At 39.8% G+C, this 24,321-nt stretch overlaps 1 protein-coding gene across 1 annotated transcript in view; it reads right to left on the reverse strand.

Moving 5' to 3' along the window:
- Positions 1 to 217: 217 nt before the first annotated feature.
- Positions 218 to 24,321, reverse strand: part of MYLK4 (myosin light chain kinase family member 4) — a 69,382-nt gene continuing 45,278 nt past the window's right edge. The window contains exons 3-15 of the mRNA XM_064507109.1: positions 17,488 to 17,563; positions 16,499 to 16,958; positions 15,646 to 15,665; positions 12,578 to 12,683; positions 11,620 to 11,713; positions 10,383 to 10,492; positions 9,086 to 9,227; positions 6,646 to 6,716; positions 5,767 to 5,895; positions 5,078 to 5,230; positions 4,631 to 4,703; positions 2,979 to 3,054; positions 218 to 709 (exon numbers count right to left, since the gene is read on the reverse strand). Coding sequence (XP_064363179.1) covers positions 3,007 to 3,054; positions 4,631 to 4,703; positions 5,078 to 5,230; positions 5,767 to 5,895; positions 6,646 to 6,716; positions 9,086 to 9,227; positions 10,383 to 10,492; positions 11,620 to 11,713; positions 12,578 to 12,683; positions 15,646 to 15,665; positions 16,499 to 16,958; positions 17,488 to 17,563 — 1,482 coding nt within the window. The 3' untranslated portion in view covers positions 218 to 709; positions 2,979 to 3,006. The remainder of the gene's footprint in view (positions 710 to 2,978; positions 3,055 to 4,630; positions 4,704 to 5,077; positions 5,231 to 5,766; positions 5,896 to 6,645; positions 6,717 to 9,085; positions 9,228 to 10,382; positions 10,493 to 11,619; positions 11,714 to 12,577; positions 12,684 to 15,645; positions 15,666 to 16,498; positions 16,959 to 17,487; positions 17,564 to 24,321) is intronic.

Genomic DNA, 24,321 nt, shown 5'->3' on the forward strand with positions numbered 1-24,321 from the left:
GTATGATTGAGTAGTACCTTTTCTTACTTGTTTAATTAACCCAGTGGTACCTAAAACAACAGTAATGCAGCATGCTAGGAAAACCTAAAGTGTATCATGCATGCAGAAAATTCACCTATGTGCAAGGAGAGCCTTATTTCTCACTTCTATTAATATTACGTTAAAATGGCTTTAACTTCAGCTGAGTTAATTCTTAGCTCATTTTAATACGAGAAGAAAATCAAACTTCAGATCTTCTGCATAATGTGGCTTTAAATTTTTTTTTTTTTTTTCCCCCCTAGCAATTTGATTTCTGTGTCAAATTGACCTTGGCTACAAATATAATGCAGTGACAGGCTGTCTTCTGGGTTGAGAGGAGAAACAGCTAATTTAACATCCTAATTTGAAACTTAAGGAGCCCTTGATATCTAAATGAGGATGAAAGACAAGATAGAAAAAAAAGATCATTGTGAATCCAACCTAAAGTAGCACTATCAGCCATGGAGAACACGGTATTCAAGCAAAAACACCTTACTGCAAACTGCAGAAATACTTTCCCTCTTTTGATAGCTGAATAGAGAGGAAGCAGCTCAGCAATGCTTGGACTTGTCCTGCAGCTAAAGTGCTGTTGGTCCATTTAGTAAAAGTCTGGGTCATGGCAGGGGGCTAAAGCACCAAGACTGCTGATATTTTCAAATCTTTTAGCAGCAGTAACCACACAGCAGCTTTTCTGCAAAATAAACAAAACAAAAAATCCAGTTAATTCAGCAGTATACTTTTTTATTTGGTTAAGCATTCTAGGACAACCACACGGTGGTTTCTTTGTGCATGAGGAAAAGAAAGCAGTGCTGAAACTTCTTGCTTACAAAGGGTTCTTGCAGCCACCCTATTTGTGAAATGTTTTATACAATACTAAAAAGACAAGACCTCTTCGTGAAATGGAGAAATGGTCCTGGAGGTCTCTCCTGAAATGCAGCTACACTGCTTTTTTTGCCGCTCTTGTCATCCAGATCACAGCACAAAGAGGGAGGGCGCCAACCTCTCCATTTGTTTGTATTACCACTGCAAACATTTATGATGCCAGCTCTAAATCAGCTGGCACTTGAGTGTATTATTTTGGGTTACATGTGGTAACCACTCTACTTGCCTGACAGACTTCGCTAAAGGGATTCTTTAAAAATAAAGCACTGCTACGACTCTAGATACACTCATTAAGTAAACTGAAATAAACTCCAAAAAGAAAAACACACGCAGAGGAAATAACTGCAAAAGCCAGAAACCAGATTTTCCTGCAGGTTAGATCATGGGTAGATTACTATATTACAAAGCTATAAAAGGTTTATTTGAAAATTATTTTGCCTGCTGTTGGACAGTCCATTTATCTCAAAGCTGATCTTAGTTGTAACAGAAAATGTTGTAATACAGTGCTTCCTGGATTAGAGATAGAGAATTTTTAACATTTAGTTGCTGCACAGTTAGTAGCTTGAAATGGGGAAGATAGGACTAGTTTTGGAAGTTACTTTGTGGAAGCATATGAGTGAGTTGACCTAAGCTTCATGTCACCCGGCCCAGCACCAGTGAAACCAGTGAAACTTGGGATGAACACCGAGCATCACAAAGAGGTAGCCCAGCTGGGTTCCCACTAAGCAGGTTGATGCTGGGACATGACTGTACCAGGAGGTCCTGTGGCTTCGGATAGCAAGTATAAGAGACAATAATGGTACCTTAGCCCTCACTGACCTCCAGGCTGCCATGGAAAGGCAGCTTCAGGTACCTGAGATAGCTCATTTAAAGCTCATTAACTTGTGTTTTACTACATTACACAGTATAAGATCTGCTCTGATCTTATACTTAGTGAAACAACACAGATTTCAACCTCTGACAATAATCTTTCTTTTTCAGATGTTTCTGGATAAAATGTGTTGCAAGCAAAACCTAGCACATCCCTTGCACCATCAAACAGACCATGGATGATGATAGCATTAAAAACTTGCACACAGTGAAAAGTGGACTACTTTTATTTTGGTATCCTTGTTGTTATTTGTGATGCAAGGCTAAAAGGAAGTGGTTTTTACAGTGTGTGTGTTCTCAGTCTTGTTCACATCTTGTCCCTCCACTGCGTTTTACCCTGAGATGCCTCAGAAACTGAATGGTTCCCATGGCCCTTCAACAGCGGCACCAGTTTCTGTGGTAGTTCGTAAAATGAGCTGTGGGAATGGGTGTACTAGTTTACGGAGATATTGTGCTGTCTGAAGTAGCCTGATTTCATAGCAGCTGGGTGAGTATGCTTTGGTCAAAGACCACGGACAGAACATGAGAGCAGACTTGTGTCGCCCTGACCCGCCTCGGGGAGGCAACCAACCTAGCCTGAGAACCACTAACGAAACGGTTGTTCATGAAAGGGCAAAGACAGAGACCCAGAAAAAGGAGAGAGAGAAACACTTTGTCAGAATTGCTCTGGCTGCTACAGGCTAAAAGGGCAAAGAGGTACCCTGTTGGAACTGATTGGCATTCCTCAAAAGTGTGGAGCAGCTTCTTTCAGAGGACACCTCCCTTTCATTCCACTACAGTTACTGGAACTGCCCTGAGGGTCTGGCCTGTCCCTTTGCTAAAAAGTAATTTTCATATTTCTAGCCTTTTTAAACCACACTCCTAACCTCAACATGAAAACCTGAAAGCTTTCAGCACTGAAAAGTTATTGGGTGAAATCCTGCCTCATGAGAGTCAGTGGGAGCATAACCATTCCCTTAAAATGCCCAGGGTTTGCAGCACATATGGATTCATAGACAGAAGGCATTTTGCACATTGCTGTGATTTAATATAAGTGATAGGGACAGTTTATATTTTGGATGCTTTCCAAACAACAATGAGGATGGTGGTGGTGAATACATTTTGGACTGTACAGTTTGGACTATGCAGGGTTTTCAGCCTCACACTGATCCCTTCCACAGGGGCTACAGCATTTATGTCTGAAGAAACACTTGGGACCTGAAACAAACCTTCTGTTTGGCAGCTCTTTCAGAGAGGTTATTGAGCCAGGGGTGCTGGAGACACACAGCCACCTTTAGCCTTCTTCTATGGAGCAAGAAAAAAGAAAGAAAGAAAGATGCCATTATAGAAAACATTCATTGAGGATCAATCACATCTTACCTCTAATTAAGACAATGGCAGAACACTGCAACATCAGCATGTTTAGTAAAGCTATCTCATAAAGTAGAAGAGGCCTGAGCAGAAAATACAAGGAGAGGAGCTATAAGAATGAAATGAGTTGTAAGGCTTCTGTTAAGGTAGGGTTTCCTCAGCAGAGAACTGGAGAAGACAAGCACCCCACCAGGTGAGCAGCTCATGTTCTTGCAACATTTGGAAAAAACAGCCTGTCCCCCAGGTTTCAGGCTTCAGGTCTTCACTGGAGCCCTACTAACAGAATCACAAGTATCCTATGGATACTTCTAAAGAAATACCTACCTGTGACAAACTCCCATATTTTTACTGTGTATGAACATTTATAAGCCCTGTAATAATCTCACGGGCATTGTTCTTCTGGGAGATTTTCATGAAAATTATACTTCAATTACAATTACAATAATTTATTTGATTCTTATTATTTCCCATTTTATACTACTTCTTGTTATCCTTACTCTGTGTAACAGAAATATCTCTCAAGGACATAACTTCCAGGATACTACTCAGTCCAAAAAACACAGCACCTCATCAACAGAGCTACTGCTGTTGTATTATTGTCATAATCTTTGTTCTTGTTTTAGTAAGATTAGTTAATTAATAATACGGTCTACTAATTCTCAACGATGGCTCTAATTCTAAAGGCACCTTGACAGGTACATCCTAGACACTGCAGCTGTCATTTTATTTAACACTGATGTGCTTTGTTTGCAAAGGAGGAAGGGCATATTGTACATACAGCAAATGCTGTAAAAATTTTGGAACTTGCTTAAATTGATCTTCTCTTGAACCAGATTGGACTGACTTAGATTCAGCCCACAGCAAGCTCATCAACAGTCTGAATCTCCCAAACTTACTGGCTCCTTAAAAGAGGAATAATCAAAACTACTTAAAATCATGTTCACACTCCAACTCAGCCAAATGGAGAAAATAACTGCTTCCTTTGTGTTGACCACTACGGTGGCTATCTTCAAAGGACAAGAAGGTGCCTAAGTACAAACATACGCACTGGTTGAGGTTCTAGGCTCTACTAGGAAAGGTTTCTTTTGGGAAGAGGTAGGAAAAAATCTAAGAGCACTTATATGGAACTTCAGGAGATCCTGAAAGGATTTTCAAAGCAGTAAGCAGAGCCACCCCAAACTGGAAAACTCCCCCTTTGGACATACGGTAATTCAGTGCTTGTTTTGTAAACAGTCTCATTTTGCTAAGAAATGGATCCACTCAGCAACACACAACAATCACATGACCCTATATTTCTTGCCAGACATGCAAGAACCCATGAGCAAGTGTGAGCATGCAAACTATAACAACTAAATAAAAGCAAAGAGACACATGGCTCGCAGTGGCAAGAAATACAGCAGCAGCACAGACTCAAAAACATATGAGAAAAATGTCAAAGCAAATAGTGATGTGGCAACACAAAAAGAAAACAGCAGATCCACAATGCACAAGGATATTTAAATTTAGGGACCTGGAGTCTGCAGTGGAGCTTGTGGTCTGATAACCATGGGTGTTTTAAGGCAGCAGTTGCACTTATTCTCCAGCTAAAGGAAAACCAGAAAGCTATTAAGTGTTTTTTCCTAGAATCTTACAATTAGCAGTTATCTCCTACTGGTCATGTGTTCTGCCATCATATAATGCTGTGGCTGCAGGACACTTTATGCCCAGTTGCAGCTAATGCATGAAATAGGAGAGGTTAGAAAAGTTTTTCTGCTTCACAGAAAAAGACAAATTCAGGTAACTTCTGAGAACTTTATGTATGTTATGAACAACATCGATGAGGTGGCATTGTAATATTCTTCCTAGACATACAAAAACTTACGTAAGTCATGATAGTTCTGCAACAGAACAGTACAAGTGATACCCCTGTGACATGATGGCATGGAATGTACATTTCAAATATAGAGGGATTACATACCATTTTTCCTTGATGAGAAGCTTTGAGATGAAATCTTTGGCTTCATCAGAAACATCTCGAAATTGCTCATCTTCAAAATTCCAGCTACAAACTAGGATATTGTTGAGAGTCTCACTGTCATCATCACCCAAAAAAGGAGACAACCCACTCAGCCTAAATTAAAAAGAAATATATTTCCTCCTTCTGTCATTTCCTTTTCCTGTACATGATCTCTGATATTCCATCTAAGATTGTTCTGTTACTCCTGGCCCTACCTTGTAACACGTTATTGGCTATGAAAGTCTCCAGACCATTCCCATTCTGTCTTCTATTTACATGTTTAAATAAAGTAATCACCCTTCTTCCCTCTAAATTAAACAAACCAAGCATTACTATCTTTCATGGCAAGTCATATTTTCTAGACCTCTGGTCATTCTCGCAGATACCTACTGGGACCTTTCCAAGTGGTCCATATTATTTTGGAAGCGCGATGCCCAAATGCTCATGAGAGATGTGCAATGAAACAGTAAAGAAAAGTTCATGGCGATTGGAAGAGGGGAGCGATTCCTGAACAAAGAATTTGGAAAGAGGCCTATGTTTTCTATTTTAGGTACAAACTTTGTGAATCTTCCAATATAACAACAAATCTGGATGACTGACGCATTTCAACACAGAAACAGTTTACATAGAAGAGACTGAATCCTACTTACAGCATATAAGCAATGACTCCTACACTCCACATGTCTGTAGGAAATGAGACAAACTCATAATTCACAACTTCAGGTGCAAGGAATTCTGGAGTCCCAAAGTTAACTCTAAGTTTTTCTCTGGGTTTATATCTAGGCAATGGAAACATTAACAGAGGACATCAATTACAGCTCTAATTTGAGTTGTATTGTAAGCTATGCAGCACATCTCAGGGTTTCAGAAGCATCTGGAACTTTCAGAATAAAAACGAGGACAGACAGAGGTACAAAGTGAAAAATAAATATACCCATGCATACAAATGAAAAATGTTTGCAAGATTTATTTCATACTTCAGACTTATACCAACTGCTACACAATTGGAGATAGGAAGAAACTCAGATTTCAAGGCCTCCTCAGGACAGCTGTTGCTGTTTTGGACCTTCTCCACATAACAGGCCTGGAAATTTAACCAGTAAATCCTTCACCAAGGTTATGATATCTGACTAAGCTAGCAAATGATATAGCATGGGTTATATCCTAACAGCCCCTGATGGTCCCTTAAACTCCCTCTTGAAGAATCTCATAACTTTGGAGTCAAGAGACCAGACAAGACTGACCACTGATTTTGTCCATTCTATCTGTTCCAGTATACCTATATGCATGACCAATCAGAATCAGCCCTCTTTCGACCTTCCAGCTGAAAAAAAGTCTTCAAAACTAGTATTTTTTACTTAACATGAAACATTTCTTACTAAAAGACACAGCTGGTTAAAAAAGCTGCATTAAACTTGTTCCAAGAACAGGAGAAGACTGTTCTATATCAAATATGTCATTGCAGAGATGTAATATCTTTTTCATTGTTTCCTAATCCATTTACTTCCAGCAAGATCATATGTACGTACCTTCTTGCCAAACCAAAATCAATAATTTTTATTTGATTTGCTGCTCGGTTCACACAGAGGATATTCTCAGGCTGTGAACAGAAACCAGAAAACACTTTAATGAGAAACAAGGGTGACAAACTGGACTTTTAGTAAACTGTAGGGGAAAAAACACTAAAAACACTGCAAACATCTCATAAGCACCTTTTGCTTTCCTCTTTGGGCATATTTCTCTGGATGGGTACTTCCCCCTGCTGTCACATGGCAGATAAGGTTGTACATTTTGTGTTTTGTAACTGCTTTTTCTTCTTAGCTTTTCAATTTGACATAAGGCAGCAGTTTAGATAAAGAACTCATTAGGGGGAGTGGGACAGAGAATGCAAGCTTCCAAAGAGGGTTTAAGGATGCTGGCACTGTGATTTTACAGACCTTAATGAGCTGACATTTGAATTTTTTTTTAAAATGATTTTGCTGGGCTTTGAAGTTTATCTTACAGCTTTAAGTTTCTGAGTTCACAGATATTCTGGCAGTAACTGTCTGATTCAACACTGATATATTAGGGTAGTCACATCAACTTTATGCTTTTCTCAGATATTTTAGCGAAAGGTGGGATTCACAGGTTAAATCCCAGTGGACTTCCATATGGCCAAATGCTGCTCTTCACTTCCCTGGCAGGAATCCATTAGCTTCCATAGAATTACTCCAAATTCATACAGAAGTGACTGAGAACAGATTTTGGCCAATTGTCTTTGAAATGTAAATACCTAAAATACAGTCTCATATTCACTGCCAGCAGTTTTATAGCTACTCTGCCTTGTGGCTTCTTGAGTCCTCTTTGAAATAAAACAGCCCTCAACACTTAAAACATTAGTTAACCTTTGTCACCATTACTAATTCATTTTACATGTAGGACTCTTAAACACCGTATGTCCATAGTTTTTGTGGTCTTGGACTATTATGGTCAGGACGAATTTCTTTCAGTTTCAAGCTTCCTTCCCCAAACTCATCTGTTACTGACAACAAACTGTGAACAAGCAAGACAGAAGGGAGAAGCCATATTGGCTAGCATGTGAAAAGAGAGGTCTCTGGGAAGAATTTCTTGGATGTACATGCCTTTTTGCTTGCATTTTGACTTCATACTCAAACTGTGCCATCTCCAAGAACAAAACACACATGTCTCAGAGAACGGTGCAAACTCCTGCTTGACAGGTTTCTAGGTAACTGGATATTTATAAAGAAAGGGAAATGTGAATCTGGTCACTGATTAGCAACTGAAGCAGATCCCAACAGGTATCTGTTCATTTGTTTAACCAGTTCAATAATATATAAACTAGCAACATTAAAAATGTACTGTATTAATTCAGTTATTACATGCCAAAAACAGCAGCGGTAATAAAAACCTCACCAAAGAGAAAACCCTCCTGTGCACATTTTCTCTCTTTTTATTTTGTTGTAAAACTCAGGGATCATCATGGAGCTTTATAGCCAGCCATAAAACTAAAGACATCATCTCTTTTCATTCTGGGACTAAACAGAGGTTAAGAAACAAGTCTATTATTTCATAAAAACCTGGAGAGGGAGAAAGGCCATTTCAAATGTGCAGCCTAATGAAAAAATATCTTTTCAACAAATGTTTTTTGAAGGGTGACAGCTAACCATTACTCATCAACTAGCATAAGAATATGCAACTGGTTTTGCTTTTAAGAAAGGTGAGGGGACTTTCTGTGTATACGGTTGCACAGTTCAGATAACTGACCGTTTAACTGATGCAGAATATGCCATCCTTTCCTGGGCTTCCAGCTGCACTGGCAGCTATTGCCTAACCTAACACATACACTGTGTATTTGTTACATCAGCCACTGGCTATTTTTATTACTTTCATTTCTACAAGCACATTTTAATGTACTTTCCCTTAAGTTGGCTATCTATTGATGCCTTTTCATGCCATGATAGAATAAAGTAGACCTTAGAATGTTGTGCTGGGTTTCCACCTACCCTGAATGACCCTGAATTTAGTTTCACTCATGCCTTGCCTTCTGATTTGTAAAACTGGGGATAAATCCTACCCCATGGTTGACATATAAGGCAGAGATCTGGTGCAGCTGAATTAAATAATACTTGCACAATATCCTGAGATCCAAACAGCAAAACTGCAAATAGGAAAATACCATGGTCAGCTGCGGGCTTTCTGTACGATCAACCTGCGGAAAACTCCAGAGCTATGAGGCTTGATGACATGACTGAAATTCTCATCTAATTTACTTACTCTTGTAGTGATTTAACTGACATTAATGTGGTCAAAGTAAATAGACTTTGTTTTAAGGAAATCAGAATAAGGCCCTCTGTTGTTTTTTTCCAAGGGAATCTGCTAAGCTGTATGGCCTACCCTTAGGGAAATGAATTTCCACAGTACAATCCAAGCTATCACTGCACAAAATGTATATACATCTCAATTCTGTACCTTGAGATCCAAATGAAGAATATACATTTGGTGCATGTACTGAATCCCCTCACAGATCTGTTTTATAAACAAGATGGTATCCATCTCTGTCAAATTGTAGTTTTCATCAATAATTCGGTCAAATAATTCTCCACCTTCCACACTGTTGAGAGAAAGACAATGAAGTAGTGACCAAGTCAAAATTCAATCCCATGATGTTAGAGGAACGCAGAACATATACTAGCAACCTGTCTGAAATGCCATTACTTTTAATCATTCACAGCCAGCGTGAGTGAGGTGGATCTACAATATGAGATTGTAATCTGATCTGAACCTCCCAAATACTGCGCTCTGATGTGTACTGGCCTGAACTTCTCCAACCTTTGATGGTCCAGTCTCAAAGTATCCAGTCTCCCACTTGTTGATATATGACAGTCTTAAATTTTGGACCTTATGCTCACTTGGACATAATTTTGTATTAGTGAAATTAATGATGTTACATGGAAAACCAAGACAACATGTTGGAGAATCTGCATTTAAATCTGTGCTTTCCTCCCTCAGAGTTTAATAGGGACATGATCCAAAGGTTCAATCTGAAGCAAGCTAAAATCACAATGGAAATGACTTCTTAATTTCTTGACCCATTTCAGAACACCTCCAGCTTACCAATTCATATCTTTGTAGAATTTTAGCTTTTGTGATACACTAGTCATGTAGGCCAAATTCAGAGGAATGTCCGAGAAGGTCCAAAAGAATGAAACTCAGTGTGACTTTGTACCTTCTGCCACCTCTTTAAATACTTTAGTTACATCTTTTGCTTTCCTTAAAATAACACGTATTGACATGACTTTAAGGCACTTATTTTGTGCCTAAGCAGCATGATAACCCAGTATGAAAGACAATTTAATCTATTAAGGCACCTAGTATAATCCTCAACACCTAAAGCCAGCTTCTCTCTGTTGTAAGGTGCCTTTCCATTTGCCTCACAGAACTGTAGATATTGAGAGGTCTGTTTCTAAGCTGACGTGAAATATCACTTGAAATTATAGAGAAGCTATATTACACAGATCTATCTTCAAATGGCACAGTGGCTTTGCATCATCAGAAGTATCGGACAAGATCATTGGAAAAATATTTGTAAATGGCTCTAGAGGAAAACTTTTTCTTAAATTCGATTTTTGGTTCCTGGGAACCTCTTTCACATGCTCTTTCCACCTGTAAGCAGCTCCATTTCTAATTTCAGGAGAAAGTAAAAATGAAATGGACAATTCTAGCAAAACTGGTAAAGACAGAAAGGGAAAGAAAACAACACACTTACTATTCCATGACCAGGACAATGTCATTTTTGGATTCAAAGGCATCATATAGCTGGATGAGGTTCACATGGTTCAGTTGGTTCATAACACTGATTTCATTCTTTACCTCATCCTGTAAAGAATAATAAGTATTATTGTTTCAGCAGCCTTTATCAAAGAAAGTGCACAAACTAGGATATTGTTAGTGTTTGAACTGGACACCAACATTATCTTCATGTTTTCACTCCTAGCAAACAACACCAAGGTTTTCCTTTGATTGCTCCTGTGGTGGCAGATGTCAAGGCTACAGGCACTAGTAGAGAACTCATAGCTCAAGTTGGGGACTGCTTCAGTAATAAGCTGGGCAGCAGGAAAAGGAAGGGGAGAGGAAGAGGGAGAGCACACATGGACAAGTGGTGGGTTCACAGAAATGTGGGGAAAAGAGAAAGGCAGGATGAGATGTGTTTCAACCAGCTCTGGGTATACAAAATGAAGCTGTGTAAAAGAGGTCTAGTCCTCAAAACCTCCCTTTGACATCAGTGGAAAGAGACGGGTGCAGTGCAACTATTTTAGACGTGTAGTTTAAGATGGGTTCAGTCAGTCTCTGGAGGTGCCAGTCTCCCTCCACTGACTATAAGGGAGTCTCAGTGACCAGCTTAGCCACAGAAAGTTACACGTTAGACATCCACAGTTAGCTGAGCTGAACCCCACCCTTGGATACCATTAATGACACAGCTGTCACACAAAGAATGCTATGCATGCTTTTCCTGTGAAAGCAAGACTCAGATGCCAGGAGGTTTGGAAAACAGGCCAGACAAATTCTTCTCATCTGCATTTGTGCTGATGTCTGAAGCCCAGACCATGCCTGCTATCAGCATTCCTCACCAAGTCACTGACACCCAGTCATTGCAGCAAAGCCTGGAATGTGCTCGGGAGGGAATATGCTATGTCACAGCCTGACATATTTTTTACTGTTAAAGAAAACACTAATGAATTGACAGCAGAAAGAAAAAAAAGAAAAGCTGAAGAAACACAAAGAGCTAAAAGGAATTTGGAAAAGCACCCAGAAAACCTAAAGAGGACTTTGATGATTTGCTAGCAGTTCTGGAGGAGACGGGAAATAGAACCGCAGCCAGTGGTAATCCAGTGGGTCCTGTGAGTATGGTAGCTTGTGAGCCACTTGGTTGTGCTCTGTTCTGTAGCTGAAGAAAACTGTGGGGTCCATTGAGGAAGAAAAGGCTCATATCACACTCTACCAACCTTTTGTTTATCACCTTTGGCTTTTATAATTTTGGCTGCCAGCTTGAGACCTGTTGCTTTCTCTTCACATTTGTGCACTTGGCCAAATCGCCCTCTAGAGAAAAAAAGTGAAAAAATTTTCATCTAGCGGTGTTGATGTTGGCTTTGAATGTAAACTAGGTTATACACAAAGGAAATTATCCTTTCCCTGCTGGGTTCCATTTGAATTGCTGTGCTGCTATTTTGTTGTGTAAATTAGACCTGCTACTAGTCATTTAAGCACACTGAAATCACACACCATTCTAGCTGATATTCAACATATATGATTCACTAATACTCACTGCATTACCTCTACCTACTTTTAACAAGCTATGAGTAATCTCAGGGAAGTCAACATTATATCCTGTATGCATAATAACTCACTCACGTGAGCAATCTACCTTTCTCCATCTCATCCTTCTTCTCCAAGGGACAGTTGTGATTTCACAGTGAAACAACACCTACCCAAGACCACACTGCTATCAGAAATGATGACTCTCCCTTAAATTATGTCAGCACTGGAAACCTGGAAACTACATGGCCTGTCAAATTAGCTCCCTGATCTGGTTGAAAACATCTATGTATTTTCAGGGATAGGATCCACTGAGGGAAGAAAGGCTACAGAGTGTCTCTACCTCCTGCTGGCTGCAGTGTAAAGTACTACAGCATCCTACGAGCACCGTCATAAAGCCTGAGGGCAGCTGGCTGGCCTAGAACAATACCAAATACAAGCCAAGCCTGATGGTGCCAAACCTGCAGCCAAAATCCACTCACGCAGTGAAATCAGCCTCCTGTTTTCATCCCTCTCTAATGTACTGTTAGAGCTTAGACTTTCATGACTTCAATTCTAGTGAGGCATGTTGCTTCCATTCACCTCCCAGGGTGCTTGGCTGTAAACCTTTGCCTTGCTTTTCATGTTGATTGGGTTCACTTGACTTACCCTCCCAGGATTTCATTCTTGCTGACGTTATAGTAACTGCTGATCCCCACCCTTTTGGCTGAGACAATCCTGTGATCAAATGGTGCTGGTGGAACGGGATTATCACCTACAAAAAAAAAAAAAAAAAAAAGAAAACATGGATAGCATATGAGTGGTCACATGTAGTGCTTGTCTCTCTCTTATTTTAAACCTTTCTTTCCTACAGATAAGCTCGTTTAAGAACTGAATACACCTACTGTATAGATAGGTCCTTCTCTGCTATTTATCAAGGGTTTTATTCCAGGAGCTCTGGCTCAGAAAACAGGGTGTTGTAGGGGAGCTAGATTTAATAGGGTAGCATCTTCTGCAAAAGAGGTAGCAAGAAGGCCTCTGAGTCCCAGCCAGATAAAGACTGCCAAACTAAGCCAGTGCAGATTCACACCCAGAGAGGGCCTGAGCAATTTGTTTGGAAGGTGTGGCCAGAACATCTTTTTCTCTAGCTGATTTTTCTTTTCTTTGCCTCTGGGACTGCTGACAGGTGGATATATACTATAACTCTCTTGTAGGGTAGAAAGAGAGACTGAGCTCTTTTCTAGGCCCAGCTACAAGAGACTATTTGCCTGCTTATGCTTTTCATGGTGAAGTATTCCCTCCTCTGCTGGTCATCTGATTGACACAACTTTTCATTTTCCCCAGTGTGGTCATCATCTTTAAAGATCATGTTTATGGCTTGTGTACATGGTGGAGTTTCACCCTAGCAGGTAGCACCTGGGATTTCCTGTGTGGCTCAGGGCCCAGTGTGGTAGGGCACACAGTAAGTGTCACATGTGGCTCTGAAGAGTTTCTGTGCTTAAAAAGAGAAGGCAGATAAAGGTTAAAGAGGGGAATGGGTTCCCAAGATCACACAGCAGCAGCTATGAAGTTTCAGCACAAAAGTAGATCTTGAGTATTATTGTCCAGACCTCCACATGCTCGACCATGCTGCTTGCTGGTGTCAAAATCCCTGCTGGAGACTAGCCCTGCATACCTAATTTCTCTTTAGATTTTTTTAGGGTGTTGCGATTTCAATTTCATACCCATGTTGTTTTTCATTTGATTGATATTCCCGAGACAGACCTTTGGCTGACCAAGGTGACATATACTTCTTCAACTGGTTGGGAGGGCTAGAGCCACAGCATTTCAATGTGAGCTCTCTGGTTTGGAATGCCGGCTCCCTTTTGTGTGGGGCTTGTGAAACAATTTTAAAAACGAACATTACTTCAGTGAAAATGATTAAAAACACAAACAAAAAAGCCATGACAGCATATAGCTGGCAAGAACATTTTGGTCATTAATGTAACAGTGGATTGTCCTTATTCACAGTGAACATCCATTTTTCCAAGAGGCCAGCTGTGTACCTAGAGTTTTTTGACTGTGTTATAACTTACATGGCCAGGAAGTTCGTTCATGGTCAAGGAATTGTGAAAAGCTGGGGCTCCTGGAAGTTTGCCACCTGCTTGGGATTCTTCAGAGCTTGAACTGCATGTCCTTAAGTATGAACCTTTGCCTGTTACCAACACCTAAAAAATGCCATGATCACCTCTACCCTACAGGTAGAATTTGACCCTAAGGACACAAATTCCAAGGATCCCAGCATGTAAGTTAGAGAAGAAAACAGTTTCTAAAAAAATTTTGCTTGGCTCTCAAAGGATACCAAACTTAAGACAAGGAAGTGTGCATTTAAAGAGGCCTGAAGGGATCAGTATGATCCTCTAATTTGACCCTCCATCTCAGTTTTTTTTCTAAGGAATATGAAAAATACCTCAGTGTAGAACCTAAGTTTTAGTCCTCAAGATTTTCCCAATGATAAACCCTCTATTCTTCCTTTCCTGCACACCAAAGGGACATCTCCTTACTCAGCAATGACCTACTGCTACAGATCTAAAGATGCTTCAAGTGAGCTGCCACTCTAATGTCATCCTTGATATCTGCCAGACCCCAGGACAGCTCATAGAGTTAAGAATTTTAGTATACTATCTCCTGTTTCTATTACAGAATCCAGAAGCCTAGCACAGATATTTAATAAAAGAAGATTCCCTTTTCCACCCTCCCCACTGTCCCAAAGCAAAGAAATTCATTCCATGTCTTACGCATGCACACGCACACACATGCACACATGGATCTTCAGATCCTTCAGGCCATCATTTTATGTGCCATTGTTTCATTTACAGAGATAAGCCACTGAAATTCTCAAGAAAAAGGTCTATTAGGGATCTCTGCTTCGCTCTGGTGAGCACTGCTTCAGAGTTCAGTGCCTAAACACCCTTTATCTGACTGTTCATCAGTCTGGCTTCCACACAAAAGTTTGTATTTCTTTATAGGTTGCAGTTGTTCTCACTTCAGATTGCAATGGTATTAATATGAGCAATCTGATTTTTGGGCTGCATCCAGAATGTTGCAGATTCAATTTTAACATGTTTTCAGCATTTCCGTAGGTCAACCAATTACATTCTTGGTTTTGCCACAGATGACATAATTTCTCCCTCCATTCTATGTCTACAGCTTTTGGCTCTCTGTTGTTAAAAGAAGAGGGAAAGAAGATAGTATTAGTGGCATGGTTGTGGCAGATGCAAATTAGTTGCAACTAATTTCCTGATTCTCAGAATCAGACTTCAGAATGGAAGCCTTTAAGAAATCATAAGCCAACTACTCAGGTAATAAGCACTGGTATAGTTTATTAGAAGCAAACAGAATCGTGCTGTTTCCCATGAGCTTAGGATGTGGCCCATGAACAACTGCTTTCCCTTGCAGTTACCATGCACTCCTTTCCCCCCTGCCAATTAAAGTCACAAAATCATTCTCTTCTACAAATATCTCTGTCTGATCAGCACTGTCAATACCAGTGGAATTAACTGCTTTATTTCTGCCTTTAGGAACGTGTCCCATAAGAGCTTTTTCAGTTTTACATATGCCATCAGCATTTTCTGCATCTAGCCTGTTCTTTTTGTTGTCGTCTTTGTTTAGGCCTTCAGCATTCACTCGATGCTTACTGCTACCACTATGCTCAAATTGGCAGGTCTGCTCAGTGACTGAACTATAATTTCCTGTACCTTTTTCGCAGCCTTTACACCTGTAAGGACAAAACATGGCATTAGAGCAGGGTACACTTAAAGCAGAGCAAACTTAGAAACATAGGTGAAAAATGCCTACCCATACATTGCATTCAAATAACACTAGGTTATTTTACTTCATAAGGTTAAATAAACTGCTTTAACATTCACTTCGAACAATAAAATCACCGCTAAGTTAACCATGACAGCAAAATGATTCTCCATTGCTGAAATGACTGCCTGAATTCTTCTGATTTTAATATTTGGCTATCGATCTCACCTTTAAAGCAATGGGAGAGCACTGGGATTTCACTCTGTTCATAAAGGTTCCCAAGAGCTTAAACTGGTTTATCCCTGGAGGGCTATGAACAAATTCAGCACAGAATTACAGTAGATAAATTTATCAGTTTAATTCCGCAGGAAAAAGTGTCACAGTGTTATGTTACCACTTAAGTTACTAAATCTTATAGTAACTTAAGTCCCAGTTGGTACATAGTCTAATATCACTTTGCTCACAGGTTGTATGGTACTGAAATATAAACACAAAAGGGAGAGGGAGAATTCCTCTCAGAGATGAAGAATGGCCTAACATAATTCCCTTGTCCCTGACTGTTTTTTCCAGGCAAACAACTAACACAGTCTGCTTGTACCATGTGGTAGAATGCTCGCCACTCTGTTTTAAATGTATAAATTTAGCTTTGAGCTCAGATCAGACTGATAAACTCATTTTAGCTTTGCTATTGGGCTGGATTTTCACCAATATTTATTAGCCACTTTGACTTGAAACTTGAACTATACGGTTTTCTACAGCATGGGTCCCTTAAGAATGGGCAGCCTGGGTTTCAGATCTTACCTTTCCTGTGGTGCCTCTTGACTGCGGTCTTCTCCTGCTTCATCTTCATTTTGGGAAGCAGCTGATGGTTCATCAACCTCTTCATTCTCACCAGCATCTCCCTCCTCTTCATTTTCCCTTTCCTCTTGCCTTTCATCTTCATACGCCTGATGTTCCTCCTTCCTCTTCCCACCTGCTAGAGATTCACTCTCTATCTCCTGTTCAGGTACCCTTTGACAACCATCATCAACAGTATCTTCTTGTTGCTTTTCTGTAGTGAAGGGTTGCTGAACTGAGTTCTTCCTGTATTTGTAATAGCTTTCAAAAGCCAAACTTTCTCCCTTCTTCTTTGGCCCTTCAGTATGAAATCTGGCAGAATCCATTTGAAGCAGCACAGAACTTGCCTTCTCAGCATTCTCCTTGTTGAGCTTATGAACTTTCTCTTTGTGAGAGCAGGACTGGCTCTTCTGGATGGCCCCCTCTGTAAGTAAACAAATTACCAAGGAATCTGTCAGTAATTCTCTGATAGTTAATAACTATATTAAATCAGGACTTGCACACTTAGCATAATTTCTGGTGTTTTCTGAAGTAGGTACTTGCTTTTCTCTCCAACTTTCAAGGTCAGTGTAAGTCTTCTAAGCAACAGTAGGGCTATAAGCTTCAGCAGAGTACTCTCTTCTTTAGAATCAGCATACCATGGATCAGAGATTCTTCACCTTCAGACATGGCACCGGAAAGGCTTTTCTCACTCAAGCTTATTGTCAGCCAAGTCACGGTTAATAAACTCATGCAAAGCACTTCTTCTAGCAGTCTGATACCAAGTGCATAGGCACATGAAAAGTAGCTTGATGCTGCTTGAACAATTCTCACTCATGCTGGTGAGCACAAACCTCACCCAACCACCTTCATTAGAGCTGTTTGGGAGAGTAAGGGTCTATTGCTTGAGGAAGTATGGGCTCTGCAGCTGTATTCTTAGGAATTAGAAACTGATCAGAAAAAAATATTCTAACCTGTGAAATCTGATGGTTTCTGTTCTTTTATAGAATTTGTTTCTGTTTCACTCAAATACGACTTTTCTTTGATGACCTGTGGAGAAGACAATTGATAGATTAGTCAGTGAATACAGTGTTCATGTGCTTAGTTACTTATGGAACTGCAGCCTAATTTTTTTGGTCAAATATAAGTCTCTACACAATCTAACTCAACCTTTTCTTATGAATGATTATTTTCTTCTAAATGATTATGTTAATCTCTGTTAAACTGACTTGATTGGTACCATTGTAAAGCAGGAGAAATGATCTCAGTTATAATCAACATCACTGTTAGCATAAACACAGCCCAGAAAAGATCAGACCTGAGCCTCAAGGACTAAAAGAAACAACCATCCAGGAATGAAGTGTTTCCTTGCACCAGCTTTTTGCTGTTAAAAACTAGGTTGGTTAAACTAACGCTATGAATATTTAATATTCTAGTAAAATATCCCAAACTGTCTTACTGACAGATTTCAAAAAGATTTTTGCTGTTAATCAACATCTGGTAACAGCATTGTTAATGAGCCAATAATTTATTATAGGGTGACCAGAACAGTTACCAGGAATCAGAGTTCGTAAACCACGTCAGCTTTGTAGCTCACTCTTGTCTACCTTTTATGATGTTATAGTGACATCTAGAGGAGCTTTACACCAAGCTGACTCCTCAAAAAATCTTCACTATTACTGCTACCTTTATGACTATTTACTAATATTCCTATGCAATTTGTTTGGTGTGTTTTTTCCTTGACCAGTCCTAGGCTTTTAGTAGAATGGTGACCACAGCAATCAGTGATGTCTGCTGTTTCACAGTATTCCTTTTCCATCTGCCTTCTTCCTCTTACAGTACTATACAACAGGCATTATTAATAGCAATAGGTCCAAAGGGTGTGAAAAATACAGATACCTCCAAATATTTTCCAGAGAGACTGCTTTCTCTCTTTGAGCCACCAACTGAAACAGCATAATGCATATTTTAACAAAATATACATAGCCAGGCATCTAATTTTGAGTGTCTTAATCATGCAGGCAGTCCTGCTGCTTATTCATGATTGTACTCTGGACATGAATTGGTTCCATCGCTAAACATACGTTCTGGTAAGCCGTCTGCATTTTTTACGCTCTATTTTTTGCTTTTAATTTATCAGGCCATAAAGAAAACCTGCATGAAATTAAAGCAATGAGTATCCTCTACAAACACCAAGTTCAAGGGAAAGGAAACTCCATGAGGAGCAAAGAGAAGTAAGAAAAACTGGCTGAAACTGCATGAAAGGATTTCAGCAGGGCTGCTTTGGAAAATCCTGATCTACAAGGGACAAAGAAACTGTACTATCAGCATGAGAATTGAGACCCAACAGTTATTTGGGATGGAGTGGGTCCGAGAAAGTTACAAGCTGCAAATTGAAAAAGGTCTAAATACCATCACCTAAGAACCCTTGAAATATACCTTGGAGCCTTGCTCACACAGAACTTCTATGTAAATGTCGCAGCTCCAGATGGATCATAACGAAACAACTGGTGCTCATTTTGTTTTTCATGATGAAAAGTCCTAAAAGAAGAAGGGCAAAACCTTGCACTGATTCATTCTGCAATGTGACCGCATTTGGTAATGCACTCGGATTCCTCTAAGTATGTCAACCTCACCATCCTGCTGTGGACATCAACTCCAATCAAATACAGTCAGCTGAGCAAATAACCAGAGAAACAGTCTCCAAGCTCTTTGATGCACGGGGCCAGATTTCATTTCTGCATTCAAAATTAATTGCAGGCACACAGTGCTTCCTACTAAATATCCCTGTAGTTTGCAGGTGTGAAATACAGAAGCCAGCTTTTGAAAATCCGTCTAGTGGAACATTGGATGATGCTGAACATCTGAGCCTGCCAGAGAGTTACATAAATTACTACAGTGTTTATTCAAGCATCATTTCTGATTGCTTACATTTTAACAGCCCATGAGGAGCTCATACTAATTTAAATGAGACAAAAAATGAACACAAAATGAAATAGCTCAGAGCATTTACTGTTATCCTTTGGAATCAATACATACGGCTGTTTGCATTAAATACAGGGCCAGCGTTTAGTGCACTAAGATAAGAGAAACTAACTTAAGGACTAGAAGCTTGATTGATAGTACCTGTAGACACAGCAGCAGTTTACATATGCATGTTCCAGTTTTCTCCATGTAGAGGGTTTTGCCTTTAGCAGCAACATGTAACTTCAACTTGTCAAATCTTAATCCAGCAATAAAAATATGAACTTTCACTCATTATTTCTTTCTCTCAAAGTGTTGTATTGTGCCAGATTTTCCGGAGCTGACTGAAGTCAATGCATGGAGTTCCTTCCACAGGGTCGGCCGGCTGCACTATGGGGGAGGCACAAAGAGCCCCCTTTAATTTGTCTAGGACATATGTCCCTGTGATATTTGCCCCCCCCCAACCTCCTCAAGGCAGGGGGGCCAGCCAGACACTTTGATAGTCTGCAGTTTGTGAGCACCCAAGACCATCAAACTTTTCTGAAAATCTCATCTGAAAAGCATGGTGGTCTGTTAATCACATCCAAAAAAACAGTCATCCCTCTGCTCTCCATAACACTCTTGTTCCTTCAATCTGTTAACAGTGCTTTCTCAGGGTCCTTTTAACTTAATCCTTATGGGATTTTATTTGTTTATGTATTTATCTTCCTGTACTTTGGTGATATGAGACATTTCTTTAGTCTGTAATTTCTAAAATTATAGAAAACAATATTTCTTAGTGGAAATTATGCCTCCACTTTAGTTTTTTCCTTCCTTTAAGGACTTGAATATATACAACGAGGTTTATGGCACTACAGCCATTTTCCCTATTCATACTAGCCCAAAACTTTCAATGCAATTTTCATGTTAATTCCAGAAAAGGTTAAATATCTAAGGCTACATTGTGAGCCTGCAAAACATACAGAAGCAAAAAGGTGTGTGTATCTACACAAGTTGGTATTGTGTATTCAAAAAGACATTTTCCAGACTTAAACATGTGCTTTCATACAGAGTGCTGCTAGACTCTAAGCAACAGAGAGAGACTAAAAGACCATGCAGTGATAACAGATAATGTGATCACTCAAGAGGCTAAAACTTCAGTATAGACCAATGGAAAAAACACTTTCAGAATCCATTTAAATTAACTTCAGAAAGTACTTTATGAAACCAGCAGAAATTAAGCAATAAGCAATCACATATATGAATATATTTTAACAGCAATTTCAAATGCAGTCAGAAACTAATGTTTTTATAGACACTAATGTTTTTATAGACATCTGACTCCTTTTTAATGAGCCATACTTAGTTAAATCCCTTCTTTGTACAGTACCAGGCCTAACCTTGGAATGTTTTTCTAGCTAACTTTCAATTTTTTTATTCACCTAATAAAACTCTTTGATTTTTTTCCTACTGCAAAAAAATTTATAATGAATGGCCTCATGAAGCAGCCCCAAGCTTCTAGTTAGATCTCCTTTATCGCTCCATTACGTTTCACTTGATGCCAAGACATTATTCTGAAGATTTCAATCAGCTGATGCCAAGACACAGAAATTTGCACATGTGAATAAGACATTTCTTACTCACTTAGTGTCTGTTTCCTAGCTTCCTAAGATATTTTGCGAAGCTCTCTTGACACGTTACCCAGGTTTTGTATAAGACCTCACATCATCCATTATCAACATGATTAAATTACCTGAGCTTTGTGATGACTTCATTTTGTTAACAGCCAAAAATATGCCATTGGTTTTGCCATCCAAGCACAGTACAGTAGATGCTCTCAGCATCTACATGTTGGTATATGGGAGAAGGTACTGTATATGACAGAGACCTTGTGGCATTAGAATGCATGTTGATGCCTCCTGTGCTATCCCCAAAAAGCTGCAGTCCATCTCCTCTTTTACTTTTGCGTTCCTCTTCAATATACACCTTGTTTTTTTCCTCAGAGATCCAACAACATAAAATAATCAGTGACTAAATTTCTCATACAAACTTATAAAAGATACAAAACATATACAAGGGAACTCTGCTTTTACTGACAGGTAGTACATCTGCTTCAATGTCACTATTTTTTGCTATGTTACACAACCTGTGGGCACCTGCAGGCAAAGATTTCGACTTGTTCTTGATCTTTATAGTGCTCCTCGAACTAGATAAAGAAATCATTCTTCTGCATAAACCAAACTCAAGTCACAGGTCTTATTCAGTCACACATAAAAATAGCTCTGAGCCATGAGTATTATGCTTTCCTCACCAGGAAATACAGAGAATTTGTGTGTGACCTGCTGCCTTGTAATAAGGTAATAATCTCTTTATGAAGACACATACTAGACACTGAGGAATCTCTTGGAGTAACAGCATCCTAGGTGGAAAGCTGAAGATCAGTGAAACCAAAGCTTTGTCCATTTTGCACTTCGTTTTGCCAACTCCGCACTCACTGCACTGGAGAAGTAGTATTTGTCCCTTTTTGAATGGATACTTCTTCATGCCACACGGTTCTTCTCAAAACAGGCAGTCTTACCATCGAGAGTGGAGGAGGCATTCATGGAACGAGACTCATGACTGAGCCCATGGCCTGTAGCATGCTATCTGCCTTAGTGAAGACACAGGATATTGCACTGACAATAGGCTGCTTTTAAACATCTTTCACCCGAAGGTCCACCCACTATCATTTAAGAGCATTAACATTAGGCGTAAGAAGAGCTTTGAAAGCAGATTTTTTAACTCATTGATTGGAATAATTTCAGCATCTCCAGAATACATGCAGTCCTGCAATAATGACTACTAAATCTGTGGCTAACAGACATTTTCCAACTGCGGGCATAAACCACTCACCTATCAAACTATTTCAGGCAATTTTTTGTTACTATATCAATTAAGTGGCCTCACTGTTAGAGAATACTTTTTAGCTTTTCTAAATTATTTGAGCTAAGCATACAATGATATGCATAGCAAATATGTTCAGACTTCTTGAACTGCCCATCATAAGCTGCTTGTGGGAAATAGCATTGTTGGGAGATCTGCAAAGCATTACAAACTTCAAAAATCATCCCCTACAGCTTTGATGACTGATTTTAATTGGATTCCAAAAATGCAGGTTTCCTAATAACACACTTCATTTAACAAGAAGGGGTTTTGGATGGGGGGTGAGGAAAAAAGATTTGGGATTTCTTTATTTCCCCTTTATATACACACTTTTTCCTGTGGCACCTCACCATGAAGGCAGCACACACTGCATGGAATGTGCTTGGACTCACCCCAGGCTCTGCTGGGGCTGTTGCCCAGCCAGTCATCACTGCTGTTCATCACTGGTGCATGTGTGTGCAAAACCTAGGATGCTGCCAGGATGACACCAAATTAATTTCATTCCAGAGCCTCACTGTCATTCCAGAGACTCTTGTCATCAAAAGCCAGCATAGTTGAGACCCAGCATTTAATTGCGATGGCACTCTCACACTGAAGGAGGCATTCAAGTACGGTATCCTTACTACTGATGGATGTATCTGACTCCTGATAGGGACTGAGAGGAGTCATCACCTAAAAGTTGACTAACTGGCTAGAAAATCTGATGCCAAAAGGCAGCTTTTTGATCACTGGAGTGGGCAAAGACCTCTTGCCTGAGCAAGTCCCTCCTACCACTGTCTCATCTCTTCAAGGAACCTTCTGCTTTTATTGGACCGCTTTCTGCTGACCTGACTTGTCTTGCTCTCTTGCACTTACCAGAAACCCCATTATCTCAGGAGTTCTCTCTAGTTTTGCAAAGTAATTGCAATGGACTCCTAAAATGATGGGTGTAACACATAGGCATTAATGTCATGCCTACAAGTAGTCTGAGGCCTGTGTGCAGGTATTTAGAAGTCAGCTGTGCCTGCTTTGATTCCACATGTCCCTCAGTGCTGTAGAGAGAGCAAAGCCACAACAACAGTGTGCAGGGCAGGATCCTACCCAAGCAACACGGTAGAACGGAGAGCAAGTTCAGAGGCTAAACGAAAGCAAAACTAAAACAGCATTTGGAATTTGAAGGTGCATGAACTCTTCTGGCTGTCAGTAAGGGGGAAAAGAGGGCAAAACAAGATGAAAATGTCTTGTTATGTGGAGAGAAAAATACTGCTTTTATAGACAAAGAGAGAGAGAATTATAACTCTAATATTTTATAGCTCACTCAAAAACTGGAACACTTCAACAGAGAACATATTTAGGTAAAGGCATCAGTCTTGAGAAAAAAAAAAAAGCATTATCAAGAATAACGGCAGCTAAAGTAGATGACTAGCTGTATTGCCCAGACAGCAGGCAACACATATGCTGAGTTTCTGCATAAAGAACCTACCCCTGACACCACTGAGAATTGCAGAAACTCCTGCAGAAAGAATAAAAAAGATAATGAAACAATTCCTGCTTATTTGGCTGAAATATGAAAAGTTAACAGAGCACGGCCAATCTGGAGAGAATTTAAATAACACATTAGGGGCCAGTTAGTACTTGTATGCAAAATGAAGGAATCAAAAAATGCTTATACACTGAGGCTGAATGGATCTTACACATGGCAAACAGCAGTTTCATTGCAGACCGCTACTAAAGCAACCAGTGAGTTACAATTGCACTGTGATACCTGCACAGGAGGGATAGAGGGTTCAAACAGAAAGCGTGACTCCTGCTGCTGGGGTGTTTTTAGTATGGGAAACAGTCTCAAACTGCTAATAGTTATTAGTCACATGGCAAAGCTGGTAGAAATGGCAAGAGACTGATGTCACAGCAACCTGCAGGCAAATGCAGAAAGTTTAGTACCACTTTATGATGGCACCAACAGG

Source organism: Dromaius novaehollandiae, chromosome 2, assembly GCF_036370855.1.
Source record: "Dromaius novaehollandiae isolate bDroNov1 chromosome 2, bDroNov1.hap1, whole genome shotgun sequence".
Taxonomy (NCBI): domain Eukaryota; kingdom Metazoa; phylum Chordata; class Aves; order Casuariiformes; family Dromaiidae; genus Dromaius; species Dromaius novaehollandiae.